The sequence below is a fragment of the Rattus norvegicus genome, chromosome X, assembly GCF_021556685.1.
Source record: "Rattus norvegicus strain SHRSP/BbbUtx chromosome X, alternate assembly SHRSP_T2T, whole genome shotgun sequence".
Classification (NCBI taxonomy): domain Eukaryota; kingdom Metazoa; phylum Chordata; class Mammalia; order Rodentia; family Muridae; genus Rattus; species Rattus norvegicus.
Window position 1 is genome coordinate 56,416,009 of NC_141554.1, and position 26,364 is coordinate 56,442,372.

Consider the following 26,364-nt stretch of genomic DNA (forward strand, 5'->3'; position numbering starts at 1 on the left):
CAGTGGGCACACCCTACTATTTAAGTTGCCATTATAGATGCAAGGGTTCACAGATGGATAAGACTGTTGATATCTCTTTTCTCCCAGAAACCTCTATAGCATTTCCTGACACCATGAAAGTCAGATTCAATTTAATTTCTCTATAACTGAGAACCAAGCTATGTGGCACTTTCAGCAATAGGGTCTTATAATGTGCATTTTTACACGACTACTGATGTTTAACTTTTTTTTACAATTTTAGTCAACTGTTATGACTCAGCTTTAGACCGATATATGTCCTGTTATTTCTTTAAGGCCTATCTTCAATCCTTCCACCTTTTCACTCGATGCAATTTTCTATATTTTTATCCATATCCACAAAAATGTATCTATGTCTAAGTAAAAGAAATCTACTCATAGGATACTGGTATCATTCATTACCTTACAGTATTTAAACAGAAGTTTCCTCTATCACCCATGTATTTGTGTGGCCTTAGTTCACATAAGCAAATTTCTTAGCCCCCAACCACAACATGAGTGTTTTTCAGTTTACTAGATGTAGAAAGACAACAAAGTGTAACAATCTCTATCTTTTCGAGAGGATTTCATAGAAGACCTAAGTGATATATCTGTTTCCTTCTTTATACTGATAAAATTTTATTAATATAACCATGTAAAGCTTCAATGATCATTCAAGCTGTAATGGAATGAATTCATGGAGTAGGCAGATAAGAAGAGGACTTAGCTGATGTCATCTCTTTCTTTTGGGTCCAAAGTCTAATAGTCAGCCTAAATAAATATATCTGAATTAGAATTGCTTGTCTAGTTTGAAATTGAGGATTTCTTCCTCTAACACTGGAGAACACTCCAAATTCAACATTCCTTAAATACCAATGACTCCTGTTCTATTCAAAGCTACTTTAAGTGATGGAATTATTCTCTTGCCTAATGAAAAACTTGAATGTTACAAATAGATTTTACTGTTTGGAATTTATTTATGTATGGACGGATTATTTGTTTGTTAGTTCTCTCTCTCTCTCTCTCTCTCTCTCTCTCTCTCTCTCTCTCTCTCTCACACACACACACACACACACACACACACACACAAACAAAGAAAACAAAACCAAAAACCAAAAGAACCCCACTGCTGTTTCTCTTGCTGATTTCTTTGCTGTTTCCTTGTCAATTAACCTTTACAGTAGACAGAAGATAATAAGAGGAATTTGAGTGGAGTACTGACAAATTAAACAAACCTCGCAACTAAATGCTATGTAACAATCCCCTATGTTCCCACTTCTGTTTACTTTGACACTAAATCACATAGTACGTTGGCATTTATGTGTTTATTTTACCACTTTTTCCATCTAAGTACTAGAAGCAGAAGATAAAGGTCATGTTGTCCTTAGCATGACTGCTAAAGACATGGTAATGTTGCTTGATATCAACTAAACTGTGTTTAATTTTAAAATGTAGACATAAAAACAACTGCTTTACTTCTATTTACTTCTATTTTTTTTTAACAAGGAAGACCTAGCAGCAGCCATATAGTAAAAAAAAAAAAAAAAAAAAAAAAAACAAATCTCACAGAGTCATCCTAGCTAGTTGTTAAAACTTTAAGAAAAAAGTCAAGGAGTAAAATGGGGAAAGGAGATCTGGAATGGTTTCAGTAAATTATTGTAGATGTCAAATTTTCAAAAGCAAATGTACAAAACAACCCAAGAGAAAAGGAACTATGAACCATGATTGGGAGAACAAACAAAGAAAAGAGATTGTTTCTGAATTGACTAAGGTGTTCGATTTAATTCAAAAGAATCTAATTACCCCATCAACAAATAACATTTCAGAAGAAAAGGCAGTATGCCGAAAGGAAAGTAGCACAATGCCAATGACAAAGAATAAGAGAACACATGGAACTTTTGGAGCTGTAAAGCTTAATAACTGAAACAAAATCTTTTATGAGTTTAAGATCAAACTTTGCGTGATAAATAAAATAATCAGTAAACAAGGTAAAATACATAACCAAATGTTTAGAATAAAGAGTTTAAGAGAATATGGGAAATGAGCCTGAATTCTGAGTTCTACAGGAAAGTGATGGGTATGCACATCAGTGTTTTGGCATTTCCATGGGCAAAAGTGAAGGTACTAATAAAAAAAAAAAAAGACCTTGTAGCTTATAATTGTGGTAGAGGTAGGTGGATCTCTGTGTGTCCAAGGCCAGCCTGTTGTATCGAGTGAGTTCCAGGACAGCAGGTCTGTTAAACAGAGAAACTCTGTCTCAAAAAAAAATATGAAATACACCAAAAACTTGTTTGAATAAATAATGGTCATACCCTACACCAATATGAGGAGGCTCAATAAGCATTACTACGATAAACAAAAAGAGATCAATCGCAAACATTAATGAGTAAGTGGAAGAATCTTTAAGATAGGCAGAGAAATAGGCCTAAATTAACAATTGACAGCAAAACTTAAATAAGTCCTATATTTGTACTGTCATAAAATAATGAAAAAAAATACTGCAAAGTCCCAGACTCCAGGGAAGCAAGAAGGAACCAGGACCCAATGGCGATGACTTTAGCCTAAATACCCAACAAAAGAGACATACAACCTGTAGAGACCACCACTAGTAGATAGGCACAGCCCCTAATTTAAGGATAGTTTCACCCACACATCTCAAAAATTTTAATTCAGAAATGTTCCTATCCAAAGAAAAGACAGATGCAAAAAATGGAGCAGAGATTGAAGGAAAGGCCATCCAGAGACCACCCATTTCATTCACAGACACCAAACCCCTATACTATTGCTGATGCCAGGAAGCACTTGCTGACAGGAGCCTGTATAGCTGTCCTCTGAGAGACTCTGCCAGTACCTGATCAATACAGATGCAGATGCTCACAGCCAACCATCGGACTGAGCCCTGGGACCCCAATGGAAGAGCTAAGGGAAGAAATGAAGGATTTAAAGAGGATTGCAACCCCATACAAAAAAAACAGTATCAACTAACTAGACCACCCAGAGCTCCCAGGGACTAAACCACCAACCAAAGAATATACATAGAGGGAGCCAGGAGTTCACACATGTGTAGCAAAGGATGGCCTTATCTGACATCAATAGGAGGGGAGGGAGGCTTGATGCCCCAGGCTTGATTCACTAGAGATATGAAGCAGGAGTGGGTGAATGGGTGGACGAGCATCCTCAAGGAGGCAAAGTGGAGGGGGTATTGGATGGGGCATTTGTGGAGGGGTAACAGGCTAGAGGATATAATTTGAAATGCAAATGAATAAAATGATTAATAAAAAAGTGAAAGTTGTCTACCATGCAACTTATATAAGATTACTGTAAGGAGGGGCTGGGGATTTAGCTCAGTGGTAGAGCGCTTACCTAGGAAGCGCAAGGCCCTGGGTTCGGTCCCCAGCTCCGAAAAAAAAAAAAAAACAAACCCAAGATTACTGTAAGGAATGAAGAAAATCTAAATAAAGGGAGGCCCATTTTGTATTCTGGATGAAAAAAATTAACATAAAATCACTGATTTTTTTAAAAAGTTTCTTCAGATGTAAGAAGTGTTTGTTTATGCAGTCAGAAGGTACGATGTCTCCACTATTTTTAAGATTGCAATGAGCATTTCTGTTATTCTGTGCTTTTATTTAAATTTTAAGATGTTTACAGAATTTTAAAAAAATTCTGGAAAGAGGGATATCATTAGATATGCAAGCTGTATGTGGATAAATGGATAAATAGGACACTTTGATAAGTTTACTTTTCCAATCCATGAACAAGAGATATTACTTATTTATTCGTGTCTGAATTTTTACCAATGCTTTAAGATACAAATCTTTGAAAGAATATTCTTGCTGATATTATTGCAAGTCAGTTTTTTGATAATTATACTTTTAGATACTTTCTATTTAGTGTATAGAAATAGAGCTCTTTTTACAGTTTCATGGCAAAAGACTTCTAGACATTTCTCCAGTGAAAGCATACAAATTGCCAATCAGGGTGTAAATAGGTGATCAGCATTGTAAATTAACAGAGAAGTCCAAAACAAAGCATGAAATTTTCATTTTCCACCTGCTATGATAACCATTTTTTTTAAAGAAACTTATTGGAAATGATGTGAGGAAATTACTATGCAGGAAACCTGTTGGTAAAGATGTGATCTGATGAAGCTGAAGATGTACTCTCTGAAATTAAAAATCTAACTTATGTAAGAGGGGAGGAGGAGAACATGGTCAGGTATAGTGGAAAATAGGAGAGAAACCTTAGGGTCAGCAGACTGAATGGAAATATGCAGTAGTTGGGGTGGGGGTAGGGAGAAAACTTCTAGAAAATCCCAGACACCTGAAAAGTGAGAGACTCTCAGGACTCAAAGGGCCTTTTGTTGATGAAATGCCAACAGTTGGGAGAGGGAACTTGTAGAGTTCACCTCCTGTAGAGAGACAGGGCATCAAGTGAGGGATGGGGTTGCTATCCCACAGTCAAAAATTCTGTCACAGAACTGTTCCTGTCTAAAAGAACTACAAGGGACAAAAATGGAGAAGAAACTAAGGGAAAGGAGGACCAGTAAAAGACCCAACATGGGATCCATATCAAGGAGAGGCTACAAGGCCTGACATTCTTAGTGATGCTATGGTGTTCTTACAGACAGGAGTCTAGCATGGTTGTCCTCTGCCTGAGAGGCCCAACAAACAACTGTCTGATACAGATGCAGATACTTGCACACAACCACTGGATTGAAATCAGGGACCCCTCTGGTCAAATTAGAGAAAAGTTGGAAGAAGCTGAGAAGAGCAACATAAGTATCAACTAACATAGACCGGGAAGATTTCTCAGACACTGAGCCACCAATTATGCAGGCTAGACTAGCAGATATGAGGCCCCTGATACATATACAACAAAGGATAGCAATGGATGGAGTATAAGAAAATAAAAGTAATAAAAAATTAAATTGACATATTATGGAGGAATATCATTTCTGGCTACATAGCCAAAAAAATGGATCAAGACATTGCTGGGCTATTAATACTTTCATGTTCTGTGAAGCATTATTAACAATATCCAATATGTGAAATCAATATAAATGTACAATGGCAGATGTACATTAAAGAAAACCTGTCATAATCACAGAAGAGATTATTGTTTAACCTCAGACACTATGAAAATAAGCCATAAGACAACATGTAGAATATTGTACAACATGAAATAAGTTCATCACAGAAATATAAATACTTCCTGTATCAATTTATATGAGGTAGCTTAAAGAGTTAACAGAAGTGGATTTTAAAGAATAGCTATCTATATGGGCAAGAAGGCAATTATGAATAATTATTTAATGGGTACAAAGTTTCATTAATGTAATGAATCAATTCTAGAGATATGCTACATAATTTTAATTGAAACCTTCCTTGTACTTTTAGATTTAAAAAGAATGAATTTTTTTTAAAACTCAAGTTTATAGATATATTTATTAACTTGATTTTACTGATGGCTGTACATTCATCAAATTGTACACATTTTGGGTCAAGATTTTTTTCTTTATAAATTCAATTTCAATCAAGCTGTGAAAATAAATGTGTTTATACATGTGCCCATTTTTTAAACAATTCTAGGTTTTGAATTTTTTAGAACATTTATTGATATATAATGCATTTGAACTTTGTGATTTATCTTTCCTCCTTGTGATGTAGCCTTATTTTTCTGTGTGATATTTGCATGACACAAATATGTGCCTACATATTCCTTTCCAAATGACCTATTCCTTGACTAATATTTTCATTATACTTTGCCTTTTAAGACATAGAGTGAGTAAATGTTATATTTTTTATAAACCATCAACCTCCAACTTATATTCATGAGGAAAGTAATGATTGGCAGCTCCCAATGGGAGAAAGAAGCTCCCCTCAATCTTTAGCAATTTACAAGAAATTTTTCTCCTCAATACCATGACAACCTGTTGCCAGCCCTATTGAACCAACACATAAACCAAGCCTATGGACTTCCCACATTCCCCTTCAGAAATGGATGTTTGAGAGCATATAATTATTTTTGTACCTACTGTGGCATATTCTTTAAAAGTATAGAAACATACATTTCTGAAGAACTTATCTATGATTATTTTCAGATTTCAAACACTTGAAATACAAGTACCCTTTCTTCTCCAGCATGAAAATAATGAACAAAATGACCTCCATCAATCTATCTATCTATCTATCTATCTATCTATCTATCTATCTATTTATCTATCTATCATCCATCTATCTTTATATTTATATACCTTACTCAGAGTGTATATGTGAGTATTTGACTTTCAAATGTATATATATATATATATATACATATATATATGTGTGTAGATATATATATTATGGAACATTATATGATTTTTGATAGAATAAAATTTTGAGTAAAAAATATATATAATGCACAATAATGCAATCATTATAGCACCAGGAGGAACAACACTAAATGTTAATCAAAGATATAAAATTATAAAAGAAGCAACGTAGTTAATTTGAGGTTGGGGAAAGAATATTTTGTAAAAAAAAACTTTTAAATGAGATTTTAAAAGAAGGAAAATGAGCATAGACATGAGTTGGTTAAGTAGTTTCTATATTTCAAAGCATATTATGTTGACATGTTTCTCTTATTGGAAGAGTTCAGTGAATTTAAATAGGATAAATGTGTCTATTCATATACTGCATTTTTCACTATTAAAACTCTTATTTTCCCAATGTTAAATCCTGTGAAACAATAATTCTATGACATGTGAATGAATGTTTCATAGAGAGATTTTAAATAGCGTGTACATGTTTTCAGATTGTACAGAAAACTGACTTTAAAATACAGATTATTTTTTAATTATATATGTGTGTGGGTCTGAATGTGCTTATGTTTGTGTATGTGTGAGTACCTGTGGAAGACAGAAAGGGACATCACCGTCCCTGGAGATGGAGTTACGGTTGACTGTGAACTACCTAAAGTGAGCATCTGAAACTAAGCTCTGCTGTTCTGCAAGGTCAGCGTGCACTCTTACATGTAAGCCTCTACCCTATATACAAAATATCGTATATGTGAGTTTTCATATCATCTGATTTTTATAATGTTTATCAGAAGGAAGGTCAGTACATTTTAGATGTTAGTATGTATTGTCCAATATGAACATATGATTTTAACTTGTAACAGTATCAAATCTAACTATTTCACATAGCTGTTATATCATAAAAACAGACACAGACATCATATAAACCAATGGTCATGGCTGTGTTTCAGTAAAAATATATTTAAAAAACCAGAGAGTGATCAAGGTTTGTTTTATGAGCTATTATATGGAAATGCTGGTATGCGAGCTTTACTTAAGCAAATCTAGTTGGTTTTCAGCAAAACCTAACATCTTTCACATGCATTTTGAAAATTTCCTAAGATCAATGTGAATAATGTTATTACTTTGAAATGCGTAATTATGATAATATAATTTAGCTACTATTAATAATTAAAAATAATAGAAGTTGTGTCCTGAATTAAAGTATAATCAAAATTTAAATTATATTTCTAGATTGATAGATATTACAGGAAATATTTTGAGCAGTTATGAGAATGTACACAATAATTTAGGAAAGTCCATGGAGTAGGTAAAGTCTCATTTGTGATAGCAAGGTAACTGATAATTGCTTACATTCATATGCATAGGAAAGTGTTTCCAGCAGAGGAAACATTTCACTACAAACCCTGACGTATATGCAATGGATTTCAAAGAAGTATAATTATGTAGTAGCCTAAAGAATATGAAAACATATGAAAAAGAAAAAGTAAGATAAAAAAAACCCAAAGAGCTTTTTTACACCTATTGAAGAGTTTGGTTTCATAGCATTGGAACTGGGAAGTTACTGAAGTTATAAATACATGGCTAGAGACATGTTTTCGAGAGATTTCTATTTCTGTAGTGTCAATAATGGATGACAAAGAGATAAGGTAGGGTGCAGAAATAAGTAATAGACCTGGCAATGGAGTGTGCTTAGAGAATACTGTGGCAGATGTGGAAAGATATAGAACCTCTAAGGATTTCCCTCCTTTTTGTTAATTTTGCCTAATTTTGATGTGTTTGTTATTGTTTTAACTTACTATACTATGCTTTGTTTTCTTCTTCTAAGAAAAGTACATGGGGCTATCTTGTGAATTCACCTTTTAAAATGCTGTTTCTGGTAAACAAGGAGCTTTGCTCCAGATTGTGACTCAGGAGGCTCTCAGTGGAACTTTGATTTTTGTCCGTGCATGTGACACTGAGAGTTTGAATGTTTGGCTTTCAAGTCCTTGTCTCTGAAATGAAACAGGATCACCTGTGACTTTCGATGAGTGGGTCAGGGCTGGGTTATGAGTTTTACCTGGAATCTGTGAATATTTTATTCATACTCGACCGGTAAAAATCTAATCATGTAATCAGAAATAAATAAAGATAAAGGAAACTGGAATATGATAGCTGAACAAGTAGAAAAGTTGAAATTTTCAATGAAGAGCAAGTTACTCTGTGCCATGTATATTTTACTCCAGTACCATCAACTCAGCAAGGCTTTTTATGGTCAGTAGTGAATTTTGACCACTCCCTGACACCATGTCTTCAACATTTCTAGTCACACTTTGCTACTTTCAGATGTGTGTGCTCCTGAAGCATTTATTCCTGTGGCATTATCTATCATCTATCTCTATATATATTTTCCTTGCATATATATATATGTATATATATAGTATACTCTAGCAATAGCATTCAAATTGTACTCAACAGATATAAGTCTCTATATTGTATCAGACACTAGTGAACCTTTAGAAATGTTTGCTACATTATAATCATAGATATGGTTCACCTAGCTTGATTCTCAGATGATTTCACACATATTTTCAGATTGGCATTAAGACTTTATGAATTTCCCCAGGAAAAAAATGCCAAAGCAGTTTGTCAGAACATTGAAATAAAGCTGTCAAATGGCACATAAAAAAGTCTGAATCCAGTAGTTCCCTTGCAATACTCTTACAGGTTTTGTACTTTTATGCATATACATGTATGCTTGGACAAAATTGATTTAGAACTAAAATATTCATTAATCATATTCTTCCTTTTTTATTTGATCCCTTCTATTTTATCTACCACATTTTGAAAGCTGCTAATGAAGCATTAGGTGAACATTTGGGGTTTCTGAGAGCACACAAAATCTTATAAACATGCTGTGAGCTGCCTGCCGTTTATTCAAATATTAAGCCAAAGAGGCTAAAGCCTTGTGGAAGTTAATTGTCCAAATGCCCCCAATTAGCTAAAAGAAAATGGAACGTTTTGGGTTGTATTTAACTTTTAGGCCTTCTCCAGTAAAGCTTTATTCTTTTCCAAACCTTCCTAAAATATGGTAACCATTTAATAATGTGGAAGATAGTTGCCCTGAGGAACCTCCTATGGTATTCACCAACAAATACACGATTTGAGGACCCAACAACAAGCCAGTTCAGCAGTATGTGCAATTTTGGTTCTGACAGTAATAATGAATGTTATTTCTTGTCTAACTATATTTTTAAAAAAATTTCTAAAGATTCTCAAATGACAAAATATTGGATATTATTTATTTAAACTTATTTGTAATGTCCTGTCAAAGTCAACTGACAAAATAGCAATAAGCTAAACCTGGAATAAATGCAAGACCAGAGATAAACTGTGTGCTACGGCATTACAGTAGTTAGGTAAAGGTTTAAAATATTTTTAAACAACATGGCAAGTAGTTACTTCATGTAATTTGTAGTCATATGCCATAAAAAGACTCTTCTTATGACAATACTAATGTAATTTAATATATTAGAATAACATTCCTAGCAGATTATTATACATGGATACAGCAGTATGATAGGGATCAATGAGAATGACAGTGACAATAGGTTTGAAAACTGAGTTTGGTGGCAAAAGTACTATATTTAACAGGATAAAAATTCCATTATGAAACATTCATGTTAAAATTTTGGACACAATTATTATATATATTAAATAAAAAAGAAATATCATATCTAGGTGATATGATAAATTATACAATTTTAAAGTAATACATATATTGTTGGTGACTAAGTGTTGTGTGTATATATGTATGTTATGATTCTATATCTGATTTCTAAGGTTTCCATCTCAAAATTGGCTAAAACCTGTGGAGAGCACGTTCTCATGTAGAAAATGAGATGTATCATCACATGTCTGCATATAAAGCATACAAATCTAAGGTTTATTTCCTTTATTGAGAGTATTGGATGAGCAAGATGAAGGATATGTTTATTACCAAAAAAAAGATACCAATCTGACTGTATCTAGTGCTTGCCTACAGTCCTGGATAAACGCACATACTTATACTGTTACACTAGTAATAACATCATGGTGATTAGCCAGTGTCCTTCTCTTACCATAGTAACAGCCCCCACAGAACAATTTATTAAGAGTTAGTAGTCAATATAGTGTATTTACATTTTTAACTTACATTAAATTACATTGATAACTGTCCCTTTCTAAGTATTCAAAGATCCCCTATCATGAAGCATACTTTCTTCAATTTCTTCACCAATGTTTAAAATGTAAATTGTAACAGAACCACATTTTATATACAAGCCATTCTTTTGGATGAAAAAGCAGCTAAATGTATAAAGTGCCTCTAAAACTAAAATATTTCACATTTAATTGCAGATGGGAAATGTTAAATATCCCTTTCATTATTATTACGACCACATGCCTGAATAAATCCTACCATAAGCATTAAGCAAGTAGGTAAACAAAGAAAGAACACTTCATCTGATGAATGCCAGCATTAAGGCACATTTAAATTGTTCTGTAAGGAGACAAGGCTGCAAATGAAAACTGTATTGCTTTGTTTTTCTGCAATCATCTGAATACATAAACCAAATTTCAACTCTTCAAACTTTACATTTGAAACTTTGTTATAATATACTTTGGAGTAGCATATTATAACAAGGTCCAGTTGGAATTTTTGCACCACATTTTATATACATTTTTGAGATACAAAATCAAGATAATAAATAACTACTAAGTGCTTTTATATTTTAAAAGATTCCATGCTTTTAACGAATTAAATCATGAAAGTTTTCTTTGTTGTGTAAAACGATGCTAGCAAAGCCTTTAACCATAACTTTTACTTCTTAATGGATGGCTTCTTCTATCCAGAGATTCTTATAAATTAGTGTACAGTTAAAGTCTAGAAAATCATATGCAAGTTGCTACCTTTCAAACTAATATTGAAAGTTAATTATAAGCTACACTTAATTATTCTTACTGCATGAATGGATCCTGATTATTGTCAGTGGCTCAACTATAGTCAGAAAATACAGCAGAATTACATTGGAAAGATGGTAATTTTCACAAATTAATTTATTAGTTTAATACAACCATACACATCATCACTTAGATTTATTTTATATTTTAACAAAATAAGATATTACTTAAGTTGGAAGAGCTGAGGAGGTGAAGGAGGCTAACTCACCAGAAGTTAAAAGTATAAGATGTATATCATGATTATTATTCAACAACAGAAACTCAATATTACATAAATTATTAAAATGGATTCATAAATCAATAAATAACTGATATTGCAGCAGAAATTGTGTAAATGTCTAGAAACAACTCCAATGAATTTAAGAGAGATTAACATGTATACTTTTGGTGAAAATAAAGGTATTTTGAATAAAAGTAAGCATGTATACAGAATATAAGCAATTAAAAACAATACTAATGATGAAGAAAAGAAGAAACAAATAATTTGAGCTTTTGTTTTTAGAAATAATTGAAACTAGAAGAAAAAATATCTAAAAGATGAAATAGAACCAGAAATGTTTTCTCTATAAATGTAATTATGAACAGTATGCAAAACATATAAACAAATAAGGAAACAAAAATAAAAACATTGCACAATACGAAATAGACAACAAAAACCTACAGAAATTTTATATTAATAACATTTTCAGCATTTTTGTTAATAGAAAATGAGGACTATGACAATTTTTCTACTAAGTATACATAAAGAAAAAATATTTAAAACCTCGTGAAAATATAGCACACCTAGCAATTTCATACCTATGATGTTAGTTCATGAGTGTCTTTTTTTTTAATTTCATTTTTCTTGGATATTTCACGTATTTACATTGCAAATGTTATCCCTTTTCTCCTTTATTGAGGCCTGTTTTGTGACCAATTTTATGGTCAGTTTTGGAGAAAGTAGCATGAGGTGGTGAGAAGAAGGTATATTCTTTTGTTTTAGATTGAAATGTTTTATAGATGTCTGTTAAATCCTTTTGCTTCATACCTTCTATAATTTTCACTGTGTCTCTGTTTACGTTCTATTTCCATGATCTGTCCATTGATGAGAGTAGGGTGTTGAAGTCTCCCACTATTATTGTGTGAGGTGCAATGAATGCTTTGAGCTTTAGTAAGGTTTCTTTTATGAATGTATCGGTGCCCTTGTATTTGGAGCATACAAGATGTTCAGAATTGAAAGTCCACCTTGGTATATTTTTTCCTTTGATGAGTATGAAGTGTCCTTTTTTAATTTTTTGATACCTTTTGTTTGAAAGTCGATTTTATTCAATATTGTTTCTTGGGACCATTTTCTTGGAAAATTTTGTCCTAGAATTTTACTCTTAGGTAGTGTCTGTCTTTGTCACTGAGGTTCATTTCCTGTGAGCAGCCAAATGCTGGGTCCTCTTTACATATCCAGTCTGTTAGGCTATGTCTTTTTATTGGGGAATTGAGTCCATTGATGTTAAGAGATATTAAGGAATAGTGATCATTTATATTATTTTGTTGTTAGAGGTGGAATTATGTTTGTGTGCCTATCTTCTTTTGGGTTTGGTACAGGAATATTAATTTCTTGCTTTTTCTAGGGTATAGTGTCACTCCTTGTATTTGAGTTTTCTATTTCCTCTGTAGGGCTGGATTTGTAGAAAGATATTGTGTAAATTTGGCTTTCTCATGGAATATCTTGGATTCTCCATCTATGTTAATTGAGATTTTTGGTGGATACAGTAACCTGGGCTGGCATTTGTGTTCTCTTAGGGTCTGTATGACATCTGTCCAGGATCTTCTCGCTTTCATAGTCTCTGGTGAGAAGTCTGTTGTAATTCTAATAGCCTTTATATTTTACTTGAACTTTTTCCCTTACTGCTTGTAATAGTCTTTCTTTGTCTTGTGCATTTGGTGTTTTGACTATTATGTGATGTAAGGAGAGTCTTTTCTGGTCCAGTATATTTGGAGTCCTGTAAGCTTCTCGTATGTTCATGGTCATCTCTTTCTTTAGGTTAGGGAACTTTTCTTCTATGATTTTGTTGAAGGTATTTACTGACCCTTTAAGTTGGTAATCCTTGCTTTCTTTTATACATATTTACCTTACATTTGATGTTCTCATTGTGTCCTAGATTTCCTGGATGTTTTAGGTTAGGACCTTTTTGCTTTCTGCATTTTCTTTGACTATTGTGTCAATGTTTTCTATGGTATCTTCTGCCCCCAAGATTCTCTCTTAAATATCTCGTATTCTGTTGGTGATGCTTGTCTCTATGACTCCTGATCTCTTCCCTACATTTTCTATCTCCAGGAATGTCTCCCTTCATTCTTTCTTTATTCTCTATTTCCATTTTTAAATCCTGGATGGTTTTGCTCAATTACTTCACCTGTTTGTTTGTGTTTTCCTGTAATTCTTTAAGGGATTTTCGTGTTTCTTCTTTAAGGGCTTCTACTTGTTTACCTGTGTTGTCCTGTATTTCTTTAAGGGAGTTATTTATGTTCTTCTTAAAGTCCTGTATCATCATTATGGGATATGATTTTAAATCCAAATCTTGTTTATCTGGTGTGTTGGGACATACAGTATTTGCTTTGGTGGGAGATCTGGGTTCTGATGATGCCAAGTAGTCTTGGTTGCTGTTACTTAGGTTCTTAGGCTTGCCTCTTGCCATCTGGTTATCTCTGATGTTAGTTGGTCATGCTGCCTCTGACTAGAGCTTGTCCCTTCTGTGGGTCTGTGAGTCTGTGGTCTTAAGAGTGAGAGTGCTCCTGGCAGACCATCTATCTCAGGGCAAGTTTTATGTCCAAAGGCTGTGGGACAGCCCCATATCTGGACTCAGAGGGAGACCAGAAGGGTCTTGTCCCAGACCACCCTGTGGCTTCTGAGCCTTGTACACTCCTGGTGGGTCTCTCTTTGGAATGTCAATGGAGAGAACTTGGGGTCCTACCTGTGGGCTGTGATTTAGGAAGGAAAGTACTCGTAGCAGACCAGCTCTCTCAGGGCAGGTTTTGGATCCAAGAGCTATGGGACAGCCCCAGCTCTAGGTACATATGGAGACAAGGAGCACATGAGTGTCTTTAATGTCAATATTACAATGAATTTTTAACAATGAAAATTTTATTGGATTTTTTATCTATATTTCAATGTTAACCCCTTTCCTGGATTCCCCTCCAGAAATTCCCTATCCCATCCTCCTTTCCCTTTTTCTATGAGGGTGCTCTCCCACCTACCCACTCTCTTCCACCTCCCTGCCCTGGCATTGCCCTACGCTGGGGTATATAGCCTTCATAGGGCCAAGGGCGTCTCCTCCCATTGATGCCTGCCTGACAAGGCCACCTGTGTTACATATGCAGCTGGAGCTATGGGGCACTCCATGTGTACTCTTTGATTTGTGGTTTAGTCTACCTGTGAGCTCCGGGGGGTCTGGTTGGTTGATAAACAATAAATATTCAAATTCATTATTTTAACTCTATCTTGTTCTAATGAATTTATCCAATACATAGACCAAAATGAGTAAACACATGTAATGTTGCTTGTTATAAATAATAATTATAACTAAACTTAATACCTAGTAACAAAGGAAGGGTAAAATACACTTTATTACTCTTATTCTTAAGTAATATTTTTCAGAGCAACAAATAACATAAGAAAACTAATTATAATTGTTTTGTGTTTGTGTTTCTGGGGATTGAACACAAGTTCCTATACATGTTAGGCAAATGCTCTATGACGCGCCTAAACCCAGACCTACTTACAGTAGCATATTAAAAGAAGATAATAGGTAAACAATGTTTTTAGATTTTAATTGAAATTAACTATAAAATCTTAATTATAATGATTAAGTACATTTATTTTCTTGGCTGAGTACATTTAAGAGTGAAAACACGCAATTATGTAATTTGAGAGTTATTAGAAGGTTTTGAAATGTTATTCTTGACTTGCGGCTCAATTTACCAGATTCTGAAAATAAACAATGCTACCCCACATTCTAGAATAAAGTTTCCAGCAGCTGAGATAATCCATTTTTCTACAAGGTTTATGGAAGCAATAGTAGCAGTATTCCTACTACTAGAATTTTACATTGTCCCCATTGCCTTGAAACGAACTAATAAAAGGCACTCTGTGTGTTTGTGTGTGTGTTTGTGTGTGTGTGTGTGTGTGTGTGTGTGTGTGTGTGTAAAATATAGACGTATGACAAAAATAGGTGAGGAAATGAAGTTGTATTGGTTTTAAAACCCTTTATGTGGTATCATATTAAATGACACCTTTCCCTGATTCCACCACCACCATTGTGTTCATACACAGAATGGTGTTGCTGTGTACATTTCTAGTTCAAGTGTCTTTAAATGAAGCACCATAGGACAGAGTGGGGGTAAATTATACATCTTACAATCCATATTTTAAAATATAGGAAAAGTTCTTTTAGGACAAGAAGGCCAAGAAAATTGAAAATAATGATGGACTCATTCATTTGTTTAACCACCATGTATTTACTATGCATCTGTTATATCACAGACATTGTCAAAAAGCAAATATTATATTAGCAAATAACCACATGTAGAGCCTTCACCAAAGGAGTACAATATCATATATGAGACATGGAGAGTACATCAGAGAAGAACAAAAGGATGAAATATGTAACATTAGGAACTAAAAAGAAAACCAAAAGCAGAGACAATTAATAGAAACATTGAAGGGAGTAGAGTTTTAAGTAGGATTATTGTGCAAACCTACCTAAGGTAACAAGCACCCATATTTAAAATGTAAGTAATGAAATTTCAAGACAGGAGCACATGTCAACCTAGTGTATTTGAAGAACACAGAAAAGAGACCAAAACATTATCAAGAAGGGTGAAAATAAAGTATGTATTCAGAAACTGCATAAAATCCAACCATAGTTCACATTTCCTAAGGGTTACTGATTTGCTGTCTCTTTGTCTGGACTTTGAAAAGTAAAAGACAAATGTGAAAATGCAGATGAAAATTTTTTTTCCTGTCTAAAGCTTCTTTCCTGTAAACTGGGACACGGTTACAAAATACTCTTCCAGAATTCAAAAGATAATTTCAAATTCAACAGAAGTCTTGCACAAAAATTAAGTGCAGAATTCTGTAAAAATTAGATATCTACATACAATTTACAATTAGATGCCATTCAGAGACTACCTCACCTGGGTAAATAGTCCATATATACAGCCATCAAAAGTAGATTATATTGATGAAGCCAGGAAGTGCATGCTGACAGGAGCCTGATACAGCTGTCTCCTGAGAGGCTCAGACAGAGCATGGCAAATACAGAGGCAAATGCTAGCAGCAAACCATTGAACTGAGAACAGGGTCCCATTGGAGGAATTAGAGAAAGAATTGAAAGAGCTGAAGGGGTTTACAACCCCATAAGAACAACAATGCCAACTAACCAGAGCTCCCAGGTACTAAACCACTACCCAAAGTATACACATGGACAGACTATGGCTCCAGCTGCATATGTAGCAAAGGATGGCCTTATTGGGTACCAATTAGAGAAGAAGCTCTTGGTCCTGTCAAAGCTGGACCCCCCCCCACAGTGCAGGTGAATGTCAGGGAGCAGGAGGGGGTGGTTGGGGAGGGGGAACACCCCTATAGAAGAAGGGGAGGGGGATGAGATAAGGGACTTGTGGGAAAGGGAATAGCATTTGAAATGTAAATAAAAATTATCCAATAAAAAAAGAAAGATGATTAACTATTTTTCTTTTAAAAATAATAAGAGAAAAGTAAAGCCAGTGAAAACATGATGGAGAGTTAAGAAGAGTGATCAGCATATTTATAAATAAATATTATTTAATGAAACTGAAAAAACAACATACACCCTTGAAAATTCCTAGTAAACTAAACTGTGAAAAAGAGAGATCATTTAAAAACATTGATACTTCCTCTTATCAGATCGAAGTTCTTCAACAAAAGGTATATTCTTTAATGATTTCTAGCAATACATTTTCTTGAAGACATTAAATTATCAATAATCATTTATTATCTTGTTTTAAAATATCTATTTTAACCATGTTTTAAAAGTATAAAAACAACCCAAATTAACATTGTACTCTTGTGGAATATTTTGGAATACTATAAACCCAAGAGAATGAATAAACAACAAAATATGTAGAATTATAAACATAAATTTTAGTTAAAAAATAAGACACAAAGGATGACATATGATACTACTATTTTTTCATAATGCTTAAATTACAGAATAATAAATGTTGATGGGTTACTGGATACATGAAAATGAGTAAGAAGCAAGGTATTGCTTATAATAATTTATTTCTTTCGCTATATGATGAATCTAAGACATATAGTTTCATTGAGCTATATAATTATATATGTACTTTCCCATATGTATATTATACTTCAATTAAATGCTTCTATGGAATGTCCCAAAAGATGACAGAAGCAAATGTAAATGATTTTAAATATGAACCATTCTGTCTACCTATGTGTCATCCAATCTAATATGTAAAAGTGAGTTTTTGCCTAATTAAAAAGTATATACTATGTATTCATATAATTAAAAATATCCACCAGGATGTTATGCCTTATATGCCATTTTTGTTATTTTTGTCACTTTTTAAAAAGGACTGTTATAGTTTGAAAACATCTGAATGGTGTTTTTTATTTTATACCCTTGTTTTTATGTTTGTCATCTAATTTGCCATAAAAAGTCTCTAATTTTTCCTCTTTAAAGCATGAAGCTTCACATTTGTATTTCTATTACTAAAATAGTTTCCAAGAAGAGAAAAAAAATTGCACACCTCCAGTGGAGGAAATATTAGGCCTCAAGATATTTTTGCTTGTCACAGCTGGGAATCTCATGCAGAGTGGTCACAAATGCTGCAAAATATTTTACAGCCCCTCACAACCAAGAGTTTTCTAAGGCTAAGTGCCACTGTTGCCTAGGTAGTGAAATCTTCCTGAATGTAATAACAGGCTATTGCAATTCTTAAAAGAATTTTTCTCTTGACCTATTTTCGTAGTTTTTGAAATATTAAAGTGACCGCTCAAAGTGGATGAAACAAAGATAAATCATACAATCTGACTATCTCTTAAGTAGCTGGCTTTTCCAAAGCATAATTGCTGTTGCTTTGTTCATTTGGCCAGTTGGTTCCTTTGGCTTGCTGTTTCTAGACCCTGAGAGGTGTGTCATTTACAATAATTTTGTTATTCTTTCTGCAGGGTTGAAGAACAAAAGAATGTCTTTTCAGAATTTCAAAGAGATTTAAATGAATTTGTTTCATGGTTGGAAGAAGCAGATAACATTGCTACTACTCCACCTGGAGATGAGGAACAGCTAAAAGAAAAGCTTGAACAAGTCAAGGTAATTTTGTTTACTAAAATCCCCAGGGCTTATTTGTATAAAGCACATATAAACCTGTTTTAATGTACTGAATCATTGACTTTCCTACCCATTATGTTATCTGTAGTTCTTAACAATGTATTTTTTTCTGCCAACCTTACTTTTTTAACCAAACGACTGTCAATTAACATACTTACAGAATACATACATATGGATGGATATATGAGTGTTTAGATACATACATGTTCTTTATACATGCAAAGTACCTACCAGTTATTTTGAAAGCTAACTTACATAATTAGTTTTAGAGCTATTTCAGGGTCTATAATTTCAAATGATTTTGAAAACTGAAAAGCAAAGTGTGAAATCAAAAAATCTATATATAAGTGAGAAGGACTTTGCAATCTGTTTTAGACTATATTACTGGGGCTGAGAGTTTCCCTAATGAAGAATATACTTTCTTAGTGAAGACATTGTTAAATAATACTGCTTCAGCTACCACTTAAATATTTTACATTAACAAAAAGTAGTGTCTAGCTTGGGGTTATTTCATGGAAACATCAAACTTTTCACATTGGTTTACAATCCATACTGTTTCACTAGACAAACAGCATATTCAAGAGATTCTTTGTGCGTGCGTGCGTGTGTGTGTGTGTGTGTGTGTGTGTGTGTGTGTGTACTCAAACATAAATGCTGACACCTCACCTGGATCACTGATGTAATCTAATTGTATGGCTAATTTATTTTTTATGATTTTACTTTTAGAAAATTAAGTCTTTTGGAACTATGTTATTTTCATTTTTAAAGTAAAGGTGAAAGAAGGATGAAAATTAATATTTATCATGCACTATATGTCATATATGAGCTTTATTTAGAACTTTATTTTATTTAATTATCATGTAAAACATTTTAGCTGGTTCCCATTCCTATCATTATAGAGTGTTATAAAAGAAAATGAAAATAGAATTGCTTTTTTATCAATGAATCAGTTGGTTTACTCAGTCAAATTATAGTTCAAATGGACACTTTACTTCTGTGAAATAAAGAGAAAATTAAAAATTACATCCTATCATGACATAGAATGCAAAGGAAATATAGTTGCTTATGTCAGTATATAAATATTAAATGCACATTGTGTATTAGATATTATACTATGTATTTGGCATTTCAGTACTGAAAGCCTATAAGACATTTATAAACTACTGCTCCCTGGAAAAGAAACAAGTCCACTTCATTTTGCCATCCTTCCTGAATGTATTGAATGCCGTATATATCTTAATTGATAGTTCATTGGCTGGACATTTTTAGCAGGCTTAATTTATGGATAATTGTGTATTGATTTTCTATTCTTCATTGACAACCTACATAATATTGTACAGTAGAACTTTCTATAAGGATAGATAAGGTAGTCTAGTCATACATTGCTGTAACCACTAGCTATATGTGTCATATGAAAAATAGTTTGTATGAACAGCTAAGTAGGTTTTATATTAGATTAGATTTTAATAGTTACTCTGTTGGTTCTTACAGTTCCAGATAAAATTTAGTTATGATCACTGGTAGATTTGTGCATCATGGAGAAAGTAAAATAACAATATGACTCTTAACGGAAGATCATAGATTTAAATTCTACAATGGAATCTTCCAAGTTTGAATTACTACTCTATTAGCTACTAGCCTATGTCCTTGCAGTTAATACTTAAATCTCCTATTTCAGTTTTCTTCTACAAAAAGTGACATAATAATTACTTCAGATGATAATAATTATTATACTTTATACTTCATATCATCGTTATTTTCATATTTTGAAATGAAGTGAGGTTACATGTATAAGTATTCATATATATGCAAATGAGGAGATCTGCACACTGTCTGGCAAGATATCTATTGACAACTTGGTTGTCTATTCATGTGAATGCTGTCCTATGTTATGGCACACTAAAACACTTGAGAGTTTGATGGAGTCAATCCATCTGATAAAACTTACGCTTTTAGAATAACTGCTTGTTACTCTTTTAGAGTTCTACATGTCATCTAACATTTTTCACTTAAAAATACTCTCAAGGGAGGAAAATAGCGTAGTCGTCTGTAGTGGTTTATCTGCTTGGGTGCAGTGGTTTCGGCCCATCAGTCCTGTGCTCTGTGGAAGTGTTTGGTATTTCAGGTGCCAGTGGACCTTCAGTTAAGTCGCTTCACTTTGATAGACTAATCAATAAAGGTGACTCAAAGGTAGTTGGAGTTGCACTGTAATTCATTTTAAATGTTGTTGTATTTGTCTGTTTCAGTTACTGACAGAAGAGTTACCCCTGCGCCAGGGAATTCTAAAACAATTAAATGAAACAGGAGGAGCAGTACTTGTAAGTGCTCCCATAAGACCAGAAGAGCAAGATAAACTTGAAAAGAAGCTCAAACAGACAAATCTCCAGTGGATAAAGGTTAGACATTAACCATCTTCTCTGTCACATGTGTTAAGTGTTGCTACTGTTTGAATTTGCTTTTTTCTGAGTTTTATTCTTGGAAGGAAGCAGAAGCATGGATTATTGTTTTGCTTTTTAAACTGACTTTCTGATTTTTATTTTCCTATATATTTTGCTAACACAAAGCAATTGGTGATGGTGGGTGACTTTACATTAAAGACCAAAGACAAAGTGTGAACCAATGCTTTTTGAAAAAAAATACTCCATACGTTGAAACGTTGGTAAAGCAATTAGTAAGAAATGTAATTAATCAGCAAGTGATGTGATGCAGAATTACTATTTTAAGCCAAGAATATAGACTTAAATATTAAACAATGCATTTTCAGTAGTCTCAAAAAGGACTCATTTCTAGTTCCCTTATTTTGAAAGTCTTAATTTTTTTCCACCTAGGACACATTCTAACATTGATGTAAAATATTAAGTGTTAATAAGCCTAATGCATATTTTTAAAAACAAACTGCACCCAAAAATTTATATTGCAACCCAAATCATTTTGACCCAGTAGCATTTATTTATCCCACAGAAATACTTCCGTACTCCTTGGGTGAATATTCATGCATGCATCTGCTTCCACTTGACTGTCTATAAACAAGTACAATAGTAGCTCGATGGCAAATCTTACAATCTTTTCATGTTTCTATCTTGTTCACTGACATCAAATTAACGTGTTAAAAATTTACCTACTTAAAATATATAACTTGATAGATTTTATTTATTATTTAAAATCTTTCATAAGACATTTACATTGTCAAATCTATCAGATATGCATTTTATTACATAATCTCTTGGCATTGGTTACAAACCATCATCATAATCATCATCATCTGTTTCCACAGCTTTCCTTCACCTCACACTAAAACTCCTTAAAAGTTAAAAAGTTTTCGCTTTAGCCTCTGATATCCTCTCCATTTACTGGGTATCTCTGTGATTTGCTTAGTTGAGTTATTGCATGTAAGTAAAACCATAAAGTATGTGTTCCTTGTGCCTGATTTAGTGTGTTTATATTATGTATGTGTGTGCGTGTGCCTATTTGTGGGGAGAGGGAGAGAGAGAGAGAGAGAGAGAGAGAGAGAAGAGGAAGAACAACAAGAAGAAGAAGACACTGCATACAAATGCTATATTTTATATTTTGAGTTATTCATTAACTTCTACCAAGTTTAATTTCTTATACAAGAATTTTAGTGTTTGGCAGTGGGTCTGTGGTTCTGCTTTCATTGGTTCCTAATTGTTGGCCCTCTGATGACAGTTGGTTTAGGCCACAATTTATAACAGAATTTTATAGTAATAATTGCATTGACTTTTTTTGCCAGTTGTGTTTGGTTCTATTCTGAGTGTCTGGACTGTTCTACCTCTGGTACTGAGCTATCCAGGCAGTATCAAAGTTGAGGTCCCTCTCTGGGCATGGGGTATAATTTGGTTCAGTAATGGGATAGCCACTCCCACAAGTTATGTGCCACCACTTTCCCAATATGACTTGCAGGCAGGACAGATTGTAAATCAAGTCTTTGCCCTGTACAGCTGTGATGTGCAGGTTTGTGCTCAGTCTCATTTTATCTTATTAAGTCATGATCAATGGATATCCCTGGGAGGCCTGCTCTTTTTATTGTTTTAGATTTTTTGTTTTATTTTGTTTTTTATTGTTGCTGGTTTTGTTGTTGTGGTTGTTGTTGTTGTTGTTTTGGGTTTTATTTTTAAGGTTTTTTTTTTGGTGCAGGGAGACAGAGAAAGGATTGTTATGGGAGGAAAGTAGGGGGAGGGACTGAAAACTGTGGTTGATACATAATGAATGAGAGAAGTATAAAAGATAAAAAAATCAAAAAAAATCTATACTTCCTTGTTTGGATTTGTATTTAATTTGACAAAAAGTACTACTCATTAGTATTTCTCATTTGTAGCTAGTGGAAAACAATGGTTTATATTCTGGTATTAAATTAAACTGGGAACAAATTTCCACTTAAAACCTCCAGATTCTCAATTTTAGCCTATTTTCTGGCTCTACACATCTTGGTATCTTCCCTATCAGTATCTGCTAGTATGTTTGTTTCTTAACATAATGAAGCTTTTCCTATAAATGTTTCCTCCAGATACGCTTTTAACCTTCAAAAATGTTCTGAGGCTTCTCCTTCACTTTTGACAACAATACTACTATGTTATTTAGCACAGTTCAGACATGTTAACCTTTTTCCATCTAAAATTTACAGGAAATTGTAATCCTAGAAACTAGGAACAAATGTGTTCCAAGAAGATACTGAAGAACTGTAATTTTCATGTATTATAAAATGACTTCTCTCAAAGTGGCACAATTACCTCTAAAACTTGCTTGTTTCATCAGCACCTAACTAGAGAGGTATGCGGAAGAAAATAATTGAAACCTCAGGTTATTTATTATATTGTAAAATTACGATGCTGTAGGTCTTGTAAGAGATCATTCTCAGAACTGGTAAAGTATGTAGAAGGTAAAAAAAGTATTACTTTTATGAAATTACAATCAAAATTCTTGTTTAGAACTCTAATTCAAGGAAGTACATATTTGAAAAAAATCGTTTATTTCAAGGTATCATATTTCCTCTCAGTTTTGTGGAAGATAACGCTAAATATTTTTTCTGGAGGGTGGTTCTTCAATGTAAAATGGAAAGTTTCCTTTGTTAAATAATTTCAAAATGCCCATGTAAAAGCATAGATACTTGCACTTAATGTGATATATTGATAATTTAAATTTTGTAGTTGTACAATCATATAAGGAAAACCATTACTATAGAAGGAGTCAAAGGAGAATAAATATTCTAAAATGTTATTTAATATCTAGTACATCTTGATATCACAATAGGAACAGAAATTTATAATGATAGAAAATGTGAGATACCAAAATTTACTGCCTTATGGATTGTTTCTTGCTGTGTCTCCTCCCTACACTTCATTTGTGTCTTTGCTACATACTTTTGCTTATGAACTGACATAATTCCAGATATGTATATGGATGATGACATCATTTCCACCTGGATATTGTATGTAGAACATGCTTTTCTCCTCTCCTTATCTGACTATATTGTTTCATCCTTTTTTTGCACATCCTTATCATTTCATGTCTCCCCTCATTTTTTACTTCTCTTTTTCTAGGTGATGTAGGGATTGTATTCAGTTTCCTGTTATGTTCACCACGTTTAGGTCCAACATTATGTTTGAATCATATTCTGTCTTACCTTTCTTTAAATAAAAAAATGAAAGTATGGAACTTAATTTTGTAGAGTTCAGATTAATTAGATGGAAATAGCTTCATTATACTAAATTACACAGCTGCCAGGTTCAGATACTAGCTTCTGGGAAGATTTTTTGACATTTTAGTTACAAAAAAGTATCTCCAAGATAAATATTACCCTTCAGCCATTTGGTGAAGCCCTATTGTTTTTCTCATATATATATATATATATATATATATATATATATATAATGTTAGAAACAAAGAAAATATAGGAATTCTCATTTTTTTAAACTGTTGTTTTAATGATAAAGACAAGGATCTTATTTCCTTTAAATAATTGGTAAAATGGGCTGGTAAGATGGCTCAGTGTTTAAGAGCATTGTCTGCTCTTCCAGAGGTCCTGAGTTCAAATCCCAGCAACCACATGGTGGCTCACAACCATCTGTAATGAGATCTGATGCCCTCTACTGGTGTGTCTGAAGGTAGCTACAGTGTACTTACATATAAATAAATAAATCTTTAAAAAAATAATTGGTAAAATGCTTATTTGTGGAAAACTGGATCCTTTGACGAGTATATGCTAATGTATATTATATATTATATTCTAACATATATATTATGTATTATATATGTACATGTACATATATATCTTTATTTTAGGTACCTTTACATATATCATATTATATATTTCTAATAATCATAACAAATCTGAATTCATTTCATAAAATTAAATTTTGTTCCACATTTTCCATTTCACAGATACTTATTTTAACTTTTTTACTGTCATGGCAGTATAAAGTGATATACTAAGACTGAATCATTTTACAGAGCCTGTTAAAAATTGTACTGCAAAGTGAATTTCAGTTGAGTGAATCTTCCTAGAAAATCTGATTTACTTTACCCAGAAAAAAATTAGGTTTAAAACCATGTATCTTCAAGCTTAGCATAAAAGTAATTTTGTAATAGCGCTGAAATTACTTTCCAATGAAATCACAAAATAAAAGCCATGAAAGTAAATGTATAGTTCAATTCTTCAACCAGAACATTTTCTACAGTACACTAGTAACTGTTTCTAAATTTCCAGAAATTTGATGCATTTTGTATTAACCTCTAATCATATTATTTCTAAATATCTATCCAAGGAATAAACAATTTAACAATGCTCTTTTCATTCGTGTTAGTTGAATAAATTATTGGTCTCTTTTCAGGTACATTTGCTATGTAATGTCAGTCATTAGTAGTCATTGCTACAAATGCAGAAAGCAAATGCAGAAAATTATATAAAGCAAATGCTTGGCTATTCCACATCTTGCTAAAATACGGATAGTGCTCCAGTCAATTTTCTGTCTCAGTATGGTGATTAATAGATGGCATTAGTAGCGATCATTCAGTATTTACCCCACTACAAATTTTATAATGAAAGAAGAAAATGCTTCACTGGAGTTATTACCATGCTGACTAGTGTTTATGGAGCCAAGAAAAGACTTTATAATATATACTATAAAAGAAAAGAAGTAATTCATTGAAATAGAAATAGAAGCAGGGACTACGTTACTCCATATGATGTCTGATATACTCATGAATTTGCCTGATAAAGCAAAGTGGCAAAATCCACTTAGTCCTTTATTTTATAAACCTATGACCCGAAATGGTATTGTACTAGAAAATGATGCTTACTTGGTCAGTGAGCATAAGCTTGATGGTTTCTGAAATCCATCATCTGGAATGTATCTTTATGTAGTTAAGATTCATGAGCTCATCTATTTATTCATTCAACTATCTAATGAGTGACTGTGTATCACATGCTATTCTAAGCATATCATTACCAATCCCTGCCCTTGTGCCATTTAAAGGACATACATAATTTTATGAGGCTTTGCATTATAAATATTCATATCTCTAATTTATAGTTGCTAAATAGGTAGAAACTGAAAGTTGGGTGAATGGGGTGTTAATTTAGTGTTTATAATCTAATTGTCCTTGGCTTTGCCTCCTATTAAAATGTACACCGTGATGGGGTTTATTATTAGAGTATATCTCAATTTCCCTTAAGGTTCTCACTTTTGCCTGTTCTCCCATTACAATTTTTAA

At 33.1% G+C, this 26,364-nt stretch overlaps 1 protein-coding gene across 8 annotated transcripts in view; it reads left to right on the top strand.

Annotated features, from left to right (window-relative positions):
• Dmd (dystrophin) overlaps nucleotides 1–26,364 on the top strand; it is a 2,349,574-nt gene that overhangs the window by 1,429,779 nt on the left and 893,431 nt on the right. For all 8 annotated transcript variants that reach the window (XM_087599109.1, NM_001370876.1, XM_087599108.1 and 5 more), the window contains 2 exon segments: nucleotides 18,477–18,618; nucleotides 20,883–21,032. In XM_087599109.1, coding sequence (XP_087455235.1) covers nucleotides 18,477–18,618; nucleotides 20,883–21,032 — 292 coding nt within the window.